Source organism: Parus major, chromosome 4 (genome assembly GCF_001522545.3).
Source record: "Parus major isolate Abel chromosome 4, Parus_major1.1, whole genome shotgun sequence".
In the NCBI taxonomy this organism is placed as follows: domain Eukaryota; kingdom Metazoa; phylum Chordata; class Aves; order Passeriformes; family Paridae; genus Parus; species Parus major.
The window spans coordinates 41634779-41647647 of record NC_031771.1 but is presented as its reverse complement, the minus strand read 5'-3'; the positions used below and the strand labels follow the sequence as shown (position 1 = coordinate 41647647).

At 36.7% G+C, this 12869-nt stretch overlaps 1 protein-coding gene across 1 annotated transcript; it reads right to left on the bottom strand.

Annotated features, from left to right (window-relative positions):
* Window positions 1-1647: 1647 nt before the first annotated feature.
* On the bottom strand, window positions 1648-10871 carry PPAT (phosphoribosyl pyrophosphate amidotransferase; the record flags this gene model as incomplete). Its single annotated transcript, XM_015623659.2, has 10 exons — window positions 1648-2024; window positions 3278-3398; window positions 4158-4379; window positions 4675-4802; window positions 6022-6173; window positions 7504-7576; window positions 8831-8976; window positions 9095-9207; window positions 9767-9973; window positions 10788-10871. Coding segments are annotated over 10 exons (1413 nt in total), but the record flags the coding sequence as incomplete, so codon positions are not given.
* Between the last annotated feature and the right edge of the window lie 1998 nt (window positions 10872-12869).

Below are 12869 nucleotides of genomic sequence, written 5' to 3'. Positions count from 1 at the left end.
CATTTCCAGTTTGTCCTGTGGACAATAACAGACAGGTAGACTTCTTACAATGTGTATCTAAATGTTTATTTCACATATAAAGGGCTCCTCACATGTATTTGTGATCTCAGAACTCAACCTAGCCCTTCTAAAAATGATTTTCTTTTGAGGGTGGGAAAGTAGAATAGTGAAAAATGTTCACAACAGTTTTTCTGGTTTTTTCATACTCCTTCCTGGTTAACCTGGTGGTGGTCAATGTCCACCCTGTTCTGGTTTTGTTAAATTACTGTCCAGACAAACTGTTATGGTTATATTAAAAAACAAAACCTGCTAATTAGAAGACATCCACCTACATGCCCCAATATGCAGATCTGGGCACTGGTGAAGCAGCACAGTAAGAGCCCCATGCTCGTCACATCCAGCTTCTCCCATAGGTTTGGCTGCAAGTAGGTTCTGATTCCACTGCACAAGTCACAGTCTTGACTTCATTAAAGCATGTGTATTTACATGCTTTTTCAAACTAGGACTTTTGTGATTGTCAATCAGGCACAATTGCTACAAATCCCACATAAAACTCCCTTTTGAATTTAATTAGCAATCCTGTAATTCCCAAGATTATATATGGAAGATGATGGGGAAGGAAGAAGCTCTTAAACTTTTCTATTTATTTTTTTAACAATGTCACAAACAATTATAAGGCCAAAATACACAACATTAAATAGAAAATCTAAAATTAAGTTGCTGGTATTCAGTGAGAAAGACTGAGGTATACAAAATATTTTTTAAAATTGTGCGGAAATTTGCAATAGTTTTGAAAAGGTGCTTTTCCATTTTCAGCTAGTGGTTCATTGTCCAAGTGATCTTCCTGCACACCAGTAACTGTGTAATTGTGACCAACTGAACACAATGCATTTAACAGCTAATGGTTCTTCAGAACACTTGAGTTTTTCAAACATTACATTTATTCTAAAAGCAGTAATGTAGTAGAATAAGACTATATCCAAAACAACTCATGATCTTCATTTGATATATCATTTTTACTGTTATGTATGGAAAGTTGAGGGTTTTTTTTAGTTTGGATGTTGACAAATTAAAAGTACACTTTAGAAACTGTCAGACTTCCATCCCACAGAAAAAAAGGCATAAAACAGAAAAAAGAACAGCAGTGCCAAGTATTTTTTCTTCTTCCACACTGTATTGGCAATTGATAGAAGCACACAAAGATAATGTAATTACATGACTTCTAAAACAGAATTTTAAATTTACAAAACTAAAGAGCTTTTGGCTGAGCATTTCCCTGAGTCTTCATTTTTAAGAATCATGTTAGACATCATGTGCATAGAATCTGTTACAAAGTCCTCAATTAAAAAAAGCTGTATGCAAAAGTTTGATACTTATATTCTTAAAAAGCCTAAGGAACAGCTGCTAAGGAAGAAATTTCATTCTTCAGAATCTGGTATTTTTCCTAATGAGAAAAGCAAACTTCAGATACTTTTGCATTAAGACTTTGATAATTTCAAATTGTATCATCACATGATTTGTGCTGTGTGAAAAAGTCTAATGGGGAAGCTTTTAGGGCAAGACCAAAACAACAAACTCTGGGACTTCTACATAATTAAAAAAAACTTTGGTTTTGATAGCATTTTGTGAGAAAATAGAAGGCACAACTGTGCATCAAAACTACATGATTTTGTATTTTAATCTGCTTACATTGTTTTCATCAGCACATCAGACTTTCTGTAAGTCTTTACTTAAAGATGTGTTCGAGTAACAGTAATTAGTTAGCTGCTGTAAGGCTTCTGTTTGACCTAAATGCAAGAAGGCATCATTGAAAGTTACATTCAACAACATATGAACTGATGTCCATCCACTAAAAGTTCACCATTCCAGCTCAACGGGATAATCTCCAGTGAGACATGCTGTGCAATGACCAAGCTTTCCAATAAATGACTTGTGGGTTTTAGGGTTGTCTTGTCTTGCTTTGATGCTTTCTTGCACAGATGATACCAACCCTTCCACAGAAAGATAGACAACACTGTCTGCTCCTAGAGGAAATAAAGGGTTATCAGTTAAATATGCAGTATTGTACCAAATGCAATGCTCTTTGGAAATGCAGTCACATTATCATATGGATTATGAAAGAGAATGATTAAAAAATTTAAGCCTATAATATGTCTTGCCCTTCTCACATGCTTTGTGCAGGGAGCAGACTCACTGAAATCTAGACAGAAAGTTCTGTTGGTAACAAATATGTGATATATGACTGCAAAAACAGAAGCGAAGTCCAGAGTGTGTACTAAGATTCCTGAACTCCATGTAGTCTCCCAGAGTTAAACATTAGTTCAGGTCTGGAAGCAGATGTGTGTGTGGCTAGTGCTTCCCAAATCTGAGCACCAAGGTCTACCAAGCCTCTCCTGGACCTGGAGGAGGGGAAGACCATTATGTTAAAAAAAAATCATTATGCAATTCATGCAAATTTTCTAGCAGTAGGAGTGTTTGATAAGCTTTTCATATCATTAGTTTTCTGTCCTTTGCACTCATGTGGTGAATAATACTTAAAAGTGAGATCCTACGAACTTGAAATATTTCCATACACCTTCACAATAATTTTCGGAAAAAAATTTCATCACAGTATTAGACAGTGAAAGTAAGTATTTAACACAAGAAATCAGAGTTTACAGTGGAACATAAACTGTTGATCTTTCTTTTGTTCTGCTGCAAACACGACTCGAAATTTCAGAAGGTTTTTAACATTCTTTGATTGGTTTCAAATGTAATTCCTTTCAAAGTGAAATATATAACGCAGTTAAAATTATTTACATAAATGTCAATTTGTAGAAAATTCAGTAGATGTTTACAAATTCTGAATACATTTTTATGAATATCATGAAAGTGAAACTACATCCACTTTTTATTACAGGACAGATTTTCATGATTTATTTTCTTCCTGGTATTTTGACTGCAGTAGCTCCTTTTTGTCAAGTTTCTCAGAAGAAGCTTTAAGTATTGGAAAGCTTTATTGTAATACTTTATTTGCAACTTATGCTTATGCAATTATTCTAATACTTTCTATTGTTTTGACAACTACAGCTCTTAAACCCTGTTTAAAAACTACTATGTAGCTGAATTGGTTTGATCCATAGAGTATTCACAATGCAGAAACCTACCTTACCAACCTTAAGAGTTCCTTAATCAGTTTTGCCACTGGTGCCTTGATACATTCTGCTTTATTTTGAAGTAGATTATAAAATAGAGTTGATGACTCTTACAAGAAAAAAAAAAAGAAAGCAGCATTTACCTATATAGTTTGCCAGATCATGAAATTCAGGTCTGTTGGCAATGAGTTCTTCTTTAGTTGGAATGTTTATTCCCATGTAACAAGGAAATCTTATCGGAGGTGAAGCTACACGGATGTGCACCTGAATAAAAATAATTTCAAAACAGGCTGATGTAAGCTGACAGTCAGCAGTTCATAACAGAATAGCAACGTCTCAATTCTGCACAGTGATAATGAACACGGCACTTCACAGAAATCATTCAAGGGTTAAAAGTAGGATAAAGTTTTTTTCAGATCCCAACACTAAAGGAGAGGTAAGACAGTTTTAGAATGTTTTTTTTATAGTATTTCCTAATGTTCTTAGAAGGTTCCATCCTGATTTTACTTCTCTTCTGTGGTGTTCAGTTCTCAATAAAAAAGTTTCAGCTTACAAAATCAAACATTATACAGGACATTTTTGCTCCAGTGACTAACTTGCACACTGTTTTGCTTAAAAAATCTTTATAAATTAAAAAAATAGTGCTCTGGTGACTTAAGGTATGTGGTATTTACAGCAGTATATGGTTGTGCTTTTTGTACTTCCACAAGTCACAGATCAGGAGTACTTGGTTTTCTGATCTTAACTAATTTCTATTCTATTTTTTTTTTTTTATTTGCCAGATCGTGCTTTGTAAGTGGAGACCTGTTCCTGTCACCTCAATCACTCAAAAGTCACATTCATACAAAAGAATCTTCTTAACCTATCTTCACAATATGCACACACTAGCCATTGTTGTTTTCCACATTTGCCCTTTTAAATAAGGCAACAATGTACAAGTACAATTGAAGACAAGCCCCTGTGCTTTAACCTCCCATCAACTTTTATTTACATCTGTATTGTACTGACTTAAAATTAACTTACCTCTTTGGCTCCTGATTCTCTCAGTAGTTTTATTATGGGTGAAATGGTATTGCCTCTCACAATTGAATCATCAATGATAACAACTCGTTTGCCTTTAAAATTATCAGACAGAACACCAAACTTCTTTGCAACACCAAGTTGCCGTAACCTCATATTTGGCTGGATAAATGTTCTCCCTACGTATCGATTTTTACAGAGTACTTCAACATATGGTAGTCCACACTGCAAAGAGGAGACAGTTAAACAGAATTAATATAGAAGTACTTGTTAGTCTCAGTTACTGTTTTTTAAACTGACCTTAGGACTTGGTATGACTTGCTTATGTTTAAATACCTTAATATAGAGGAATAATGACAGAAAAAACAAGGCAGGGGACTCAACAGGAGGAGCCTGAGTACTGAAGATATAGAGCTTTATCAATATACAACTGTTAACCCATATCACTATAAGTCCACATTACAAATAGAGATGTGTATAAGTATGCTTGGGGTTAAAAAACAAGCAAGGTAACATATACCTTTTGAGCATAGCCAAGAGCTGCTGGGGTTGCAGACTCTGGAACAGTGCTGACCAGGTCTGCTTCCACAGGTGCTTCGATAGCAAGCTGCTGCCCACATCTTCTGCGGACTGAATATACCATCTGACCTAAGAATAGAAAGAAGTGTTTTTCTTGGTATGCATGATTCAGATTTCCTTTCAGTTTTCTGAATGTATTTCTGTGTCAAGTTGTAGGCATAGAAGTCAGTGAGAAAAGTTCCAGAACTAATAAGCAGTCACTTGCATAAGGTCATTTTTATTTCCTTCCATAATGTCACATTATAACATTCACATTCGTATCACTACATGGAGAATTAAAATCCAGTTTGCCCTAACTGGGTAACTAACTAATGGTCCTGTGGATATTACAAAATCTATCTGCAGGAGGAAAGAAATAGAAATTATGCCTGCCAGTTCATAATGTGCACATTCTATTTCTAGAGTGCTTTTTCCAAGAGACAAATTTATGCAATCCTTCTGTCTGCTTCTGTCCACTTACTGATTTTGAATCAGTTGGCAGAATTCACCCTGAATTTAGTAAGGGGATAAGGAGCCTCAGAAGCTTTTAAGGTCCTAAAAAATTTGCAATGTGGGAAAGAACTGGAAGTATTGTGATGAGATGAGGCACAGCAAAAGCTACAGCAGCAGTATCAAGGAATGTGAGAAGTGGGGATGCTGAAGGGTAAGGTGATTGTGAAAGAAAAGGAATTTGGTGTGCAACTAGCTTTTTAAGGGTGGGGAATTGTACTGGATCAATGGATAGCATGTCCCTAGAAAGCAATGAAAAAGTTGTTTGCTAGATATGAGAGACCTGGGTAGTATTTTGAGGGCTTCTGTTGAAATAGTAATAAAAGCATTACACTGCCAAGTACTTAGATAATGCATAGATTTATGAGTTAAATTACAAGCATCTTCCAGAAATGACATTTACTCCAAAGAAAAATATCAAAGTTATTTTGTAAATCATATTTCACAAGTCTAATTTTTAAAATGTTTCCCAAGAACCAATAAAGTTTCTTTCTTCAGTCTCTCACTTTTAAAAGATATTTCATCGACCTTAATCATGCTTGTGGTCCTTTTCATCCCTCCTGTGGGAGTACACAGGCAGCCTATCTGAGGCTGTATCCACATTGAGAAACAGGAAGATGATGTTGTGTTACATGTTCCTCCTGCTGAGTTTTATCTCAAAAGCTTTGCAGCCTATTGTGTCCCAGCTGTGCTCTATAAGCTTATATTCAGTGGTACTCTATCATGATCCCAGAGTCATTGTGTTCCAGGATAATATCTTGCACGTTATCTTACATCTCTGTATGTAATATTTTTGTACCTTCAAAAATACTGTCTGGTCTTGCAAAATAAACGTATTCAAAGATGCAGAATGCTGATGGATCTCCTTCAGGTCTTCGTACAACATCCAATGTCTGGACATCATGTCTGGATATTTTCACAATCTCTCCAGGAAGGACCTCCCGATAGTACCTTGAGAAAGAAATACAGAGAAGTTAGAAATGTCCTGAAGCTGGATGATAATTTTGAAGTACAAGAAAAGAAGAGTCAGCTGAGAGGAAAAAATGTTTTTGAGCATCATAACACAACAACTCGCTTCCACCTTAGGATTTAACCTGAAGCATTTTAAGACCAACATGCTAAGACAACTGACCCTTACTAAAACAGTCTGAATAAATATCCAAAAGCAATAAACAAAGTAAAAATACTAAACTTATACCAGAGAATTATGGTATTTGTCCTATGTGTGGGACATACTGTACAGGCTTGAAATTGAATACAGTTTAATAATATAGTCTGTATCAGTACTAGAGAACCATTCTGTGAAAGGTAATAAACCTTAAGAAATATAATCAAGAATAGAGGTGGCAGCCAAAATAATCCTGCCTTACAAGCCAAATCTAGAGACATATATGTCTAATAGCTGTCTAATATGTTTATATTAGACATATTATTATATATTATAACAATATGTCTAATATAAATGACATAAAGCTGACTAGAAATGTATCTTCTGTTTCTCAGATCTGCACAAATAGGGGTTTGGTTTAAGTATGGAATAGTTTAGGTATATTATGTTAAAGTGTTTAACTTTATTAAACATTTATCTAGATCCTTTAGTGAGTCCTCAGGTGACTATTCTAACATCTAAATCGATCCCAAAATATTGAAATATTCTGGAGATACAAATAGCGGTGAGCAAATATGTGTTTATTCACTGGTCAGATACTAGCAGCAGCAGGATGCACAAGAAGTTTAGACAAACTTGCTTTATTGAAAACACACATGGTTCAGCTGACTGTCGTACATAGTCCTACACAGTGAGTTTTTCTTAACTGAGATTTTTGAAGAAATTTCAGAAAACAGTTAATTTTTTTCTAACAGGGAAGCCACCTTAACAGATAGAATATGCTACAACTCGGGTTATTTGAGCTTGTGATTTACCAGTGTAACTTCTCTAAAGGTTAAGAATTATTTTGTAATACAACTATGCTGCTGAAAATGAGGGCAAAATGAATAAGTTATATGGGTAATCAGGTATAATGCAACAAGTAAGAGGCATTTACTTTGTGACAGTAGTTGTCTTTACTGTTACTTTCTGCACACGATTATTTTTTTTACATTCATCTGTTTGAGAAAATAAACTGGTAAAACTGAGGACCAGCAAAAACATCCTCCACAGCAAACCAAACCTTGGTGTCTTTCATGTTGTTATAATTATGGTATTTGGCAATTTGGGATTTAATGTTTAATCACTGCCTAAAGAAGAGCTTTCAGATAAAGTGAGAATCAGGCCACTTACTCTGCACCAATAGACAAAAAGCTACAGGATTCAGAAGAGACAACCCATCCTTCTGTTTCAGTGTTATCTTTTCCTGAAATAAAAGATTTCAGTCAGAGTCCCCAATTTTTTGCTATCATGACCCCCCACAATCGCAGGATCTGGCTTGCTACAGTTGCCAAGTATGCAATTAAAACTACTGTAATTTCTAACTAAAACGTATAGCATTCCACTATTTCCACCTGTCTATTATTTAAAAAAATCCCAAGCAAATCCACCAAATAAACATCATAAACCTGTTCGAGACAGAAGTGGAAGTAACAGCATTGTATTCACAGTTCATGAAGAGAGACAGTTCAGGCAACTACCTTTGTTATCCCTGCAGTATTTCAAACACTTCAAATTCTAGTTCAGTGACTTTAGATAGACATAATTACTTTTGTTCACACAAGGAACTCCTTATTTTTCCTATGCTAAATATGTTGATAGACAGATGTTTTTGATTATGATGGATGCTGGATTGAATTCCAATGAGAGTTGAGTGTCAGCCACAGGAAAGATCTGTGTCACACAGGGTAGGAATGTCTGTATGATTTTAAAAATCTTGGTAATTTTTCTTGTGGTTAAAATTACTCAGTTTTCTGAAGATATGGAAGCATTTACTGCTTTGTCTTTGAATTATTTTGGTTTTAAACAAGTGAAGATATTTTAATCTCACTTAATGAAAAACTGTTGATTTGCAGGCTGAACAGGAGTACAAAGAATTTTTCCCATAAACTTATTGTGTAATGGTCCAGTCACTGGGTTGCTTGGAATTCAAAGATATATTGCAAGTAATCCAGCACTTTTTACCCACCTTACTATGGGAAAAAAAAAAAAGGAAGAAACCAGTCTTGTTTCTATACATTGTCCTGAGTAACTGGTTTTAAGAGGCCCGGCTTGAGCAGGGGATTTGGACCAATGACCATCAGAGCTCCCTTCCAACCTCAGCCCCTCTGTGATTCTGTTCATCCCTGCTTTCCTGTTTAAGTAATGAGAATTACTTAAACTTAATACAACAGGGCTGCCTAATTGTGGCTATCATTAGGCCACTGTGATTCCCTGTATCTGGGAATGGAATTTTGCACACTTCGTGATAGATGATTTTTTCCCTTACCAACTTCTTTTGTTTTGATTTTTCAAAACTGATTTTTGCATCACATATTCCTCCTTACACTCCAGTAAGTGTAGTGTTAATTACTTATATCAGTGATCTCATGCACACACTATGCATATGCATAAAGAGGTTCATATACATATATATATAACTATATATATATATATATATATAGTTATATATATAGTTTACCTTTTCCATTCATGTCCCCTACTGGAATAAGGCGACCAATGCAGAGCGGGCGATTCCCATACGGATCACGTACTGCATAGATGATGTCTTTATGCATAATTAGCAATGAATATGAAGTTGGAGTTTCCTTCATTAAGTTTTTTATTCTGGAAAGAGACATAGGTGAACATAACAGTGTGTCACACGAACAGCTGTGTGCATTTACAGCTGCACATCATGCTGAGGTTTAAAGGCTGGTGTTGACTGTAAAGCCCATGCTCTCACCTTGCCACCCAGTCGGCCGTATCGTCGTTTTCCAGCGGAGGTGTGAAAGCCAGCAGCTGGGTGATCAGTTCACTGTCAGAGCTGGTTGACAGTCCCACACCGTGCCGCATAAGCTTTAAAGATACAAACCAGAAGTGTTACCAGCATTAAAAAAACAATCTCACATCACACTGCTCAGATTTGAACCTAACAACACCTTGGTGCAATGAAGAAATGTTTGACAGTGCTTCAAGTGATCACAGCACAATAATGCCAAGTCTCTTCCAACAAATCAACTATGTAAAATGAGGTCAGACAATCTTCTACACTAGCACTACATTTTTCCTTCTTCATCTGATTCATTTGCTCTGCATGTAACCAAAATTAATGCCACCAATATTCATAAATTCATGTTTGGGCCATTTAATTAGCTTTGTGCATGCTCTGGGAAGAGAGTTAAAATATAAAGAGAAAATATGAAATTGCCTAAAACAGATCCAGAAAGAGATATCAAGGCAGGTAATAAATCCCTTTGTAGGATTTTTTCCCCCCAAAATGATCTATTTTGATTAGGGAGCTCTTTCATAACCCCAAATAATTTGGTATTAAGGAAAAGTCACAGAAACTGTACTGCCCATTTCTGCCTCACACTCAGAAAGAAACAATGCCAGAGGTCCCAAAGGAAGTACTAACCTTCCTTCTTAGTTGTGCAGCATTTGTTAGCTCCCCATTGTGTGCCACAGCAATCTTCCCATGAAGAGTCTCTACAACAAAAGGCTGGCAATTCTGCAGCTCAGAAATTCCTGAGGTGGAATACCTCGTGTGCCCAATACCAAGGTTTGAAGGGTACAGCTTCTTCAGGCTGTCTGCATTGAAGACGTGATTTATAAGACCCATTCCCTTTGGGAGAAAAAGATAAAAAAGGTTCGGTTTAGTTTTATTTTCCTTATGACTTTCTAAGATCTTTTTCTGCTTAATGCTGACATAGTATTAATGGAGCTTTAAGAAAAAGGCAAATAACCTGAAAGACATGGGACAGAAAGAAACTGAGTAGGTGTCACAGTGGTATATCAGATCCCTTTAGTCCTGTTTTAAAATAAAACAATCTACATTTTTGTGCTGAGGATTTTCACGGAACAATCTATTCCTTGACTAAAAATAGATACTTTTAAGGCTGTAGTCATTATGTGTCTAATAACATCCCCCTTGATTCTCTCAGCTTGAGAAAGTCTGTGTGACCTTCTCAGACCTCCATTCTCTTAGATTCTGTTTATTGTTACCTATGGGTAAAGTAGTTGCCACTTCCTTGAGTCTCACTAATGTAAGATTAGTCATCCATTTCCTTGTAATGGCTGTAACAGTATTTTTTTTTTCTTTTTGAGATCAAGAAGAGCATCAATGCTCTTCCAAATCTGCAGAGTTAACACCTGAGGTACAGGGTGACTTTGGTAAAAAGTTTTTGTGACATCATTATCATGCTCTGGGTAACTTCTGTGTGTCTGCCACTGTATGCACAGAAACACCTACCAGGACAAGGTTGGCAGATTTGTTTTAAGCATACACTCAAGACAGGAAACAAAATGAGATACTCTTACTCACAAAATCAGAAATGCCCATCAAACATGTTACTTTTTCTCTAACTATGCTGTTTCTTAGCAGAGACTAACTTACATGCACCTCACTGAAGAATACAAGGCATTTATTTGCATTTTACCTTGTGCACCTTGAATGCCTGGGATGACTCGCCATCACTTGTCACAATTCCAGCACTCTCCTGGCCCCTATGGACAAAATAAAATCACAATAAAGCACTGACATGATTATGAAGCACTTTAGCATACAATGGATAGGTGGTTATTAATGGAATTTTAATGTAAGCTTATTTATTATTTTACAGTGTTTGTTAATTGTTGTGTTAATTGTAGATTTCTTGCCTTTGTTATGCTTTATTTCGAGGCAATCACATAAGTTGTGCCTAAGTCCTCTAAATTCAGTGGGAATCTTTCCACTCATAAGCACTGGCTCGGGGTCTTAATGAACTTCAGTTTCAATATGAGGATAATGTAAAAACAGATGCTTAATTGGAAAAGCCATTTTTAGAGGCATAATGGTCTTGGTGATAGTACTAATGTTATTCTATAGTGCTATTTCATTTCTGCTTTGGATTGTGAGATGTTACTAAAAACTGATGGCGTTGCTTAGGGGAATGGATTGTCTTTTGAATGATCACCTGTGCAGAAGCTTTTGCATTTTTGCACTTAGGCAGACAAGCTAGCATTTACCTCTAAAACCTACACAGACCCTCTGATGAAAGCATCTGAGTGCATAAACTTAATGTTGGGCATCTCAGCTTCTGTACTCAGGCAAAACAAGATGTACAAGTATCACTGCAAACGTAAATACTTCTCTTAGCCTCGGGTTGGCAGTTGTGTTTTGTTGAGCAGAAGAGCTGATTCAGCTGAAGTAAGTGTGTTTTCCCTGTCCTGCTGCCTGTCCTCCCCATTCCTTCCCTCTGCTGACTCCCCTGGGTGTACCCCAGATCCCCTGATGCTGCCCTGCATAAGGCAGGCAGAACACTGTGCACCTGCCCGCCATTTGTAATCCAGTTCTTATCCATTGAAAAGGTTTGCTTTGCAGACTAGATTTCTTTTTTGGTTGGTTGGTTGGTTTTTTTGTTTGTTTGTGGGTTTTGTTTTTCTTTGTGGATAACAATGCAGGCTGCTCCATCTCCCTTTAAAAGAGTTCCTTAAATAAGGCAGTGCTGCCTATAACAAAACTGCTGTTATCTGCCTGCCTGTGCCTGTAATACTCATCAGGACTTTGGTGGACAGGTGAGCTCCTATCCACTCTCTGATAATGTCTGAATAGGAAAGATGTTTTTTCTTAAAAAGGGAAAGACAAATAATGTTCTATTTGTGCACTGGACTGGTTTAATTCAGTTGAAGTCACTGGAATTATTTATTATAAGCAACAATAAAATTCGGCACAAAAATCAATGAACTGGATGCTAGTCTACAACTGACATGACCAATTTTCTCCAGTTCCTTTATTTGTTACTAGTCTCAGTTGAATGTAAAGCAAAAATTTTAAACACTTGCTTTACTTGCTTTAATTTTAACACTTGTTTACAGAAAACAAAACAAACCAAACTTTCCACATATCTGAACAAATTTACCCCATTAGTGAAACAGCTCTTCGAAGAAAATAATCAGAGATGAAGACATTCTTAAATCCATTTACTTTAGCTCAGGAAGATGTTTCATCTATAAATATGAAGATTGGTAGTAAGACTTAAGGGTTGATGCACTGCATTCAGCAATTATTATTATAATTGTTGTTGTAATTGCAATTGTTAATATTACAGGAAATTTCCATTTTAATACTGTCATGGTCTCTTTAAATAGTAACTAAATCACTAGGAAGAGGGAAGCAGACACCCCAAGGAAGGCCCAGGTCAAGGTGTTGAATTACATTTTTCACTTCACTGACAAAAGACACGGGATCTCAGCGTCATTACCACAACGTCTGCACCACTCTACGAGCTGAGCCAGACGTTAAGTATGCCAGCTTTTATGCAAACATCACTAACAAATAAAACGTGTCTCTACGGCCCGCAGTTAGAGGCAGACAGCGCACAGAGATGCGCAGAAGTAGGGCAGGACGATCCTAAACACGAGCCTTGTGGGGCAGGCTGGGTCCAGCGGCCGTGCCCCCGGGCTGCCCGGGGCCTTAAGGCCAGGCCACAAGGGGGGCGTCTGTGTGTGATGTTGCTTTGTTTTGCTGGGTTTGGGGTTTC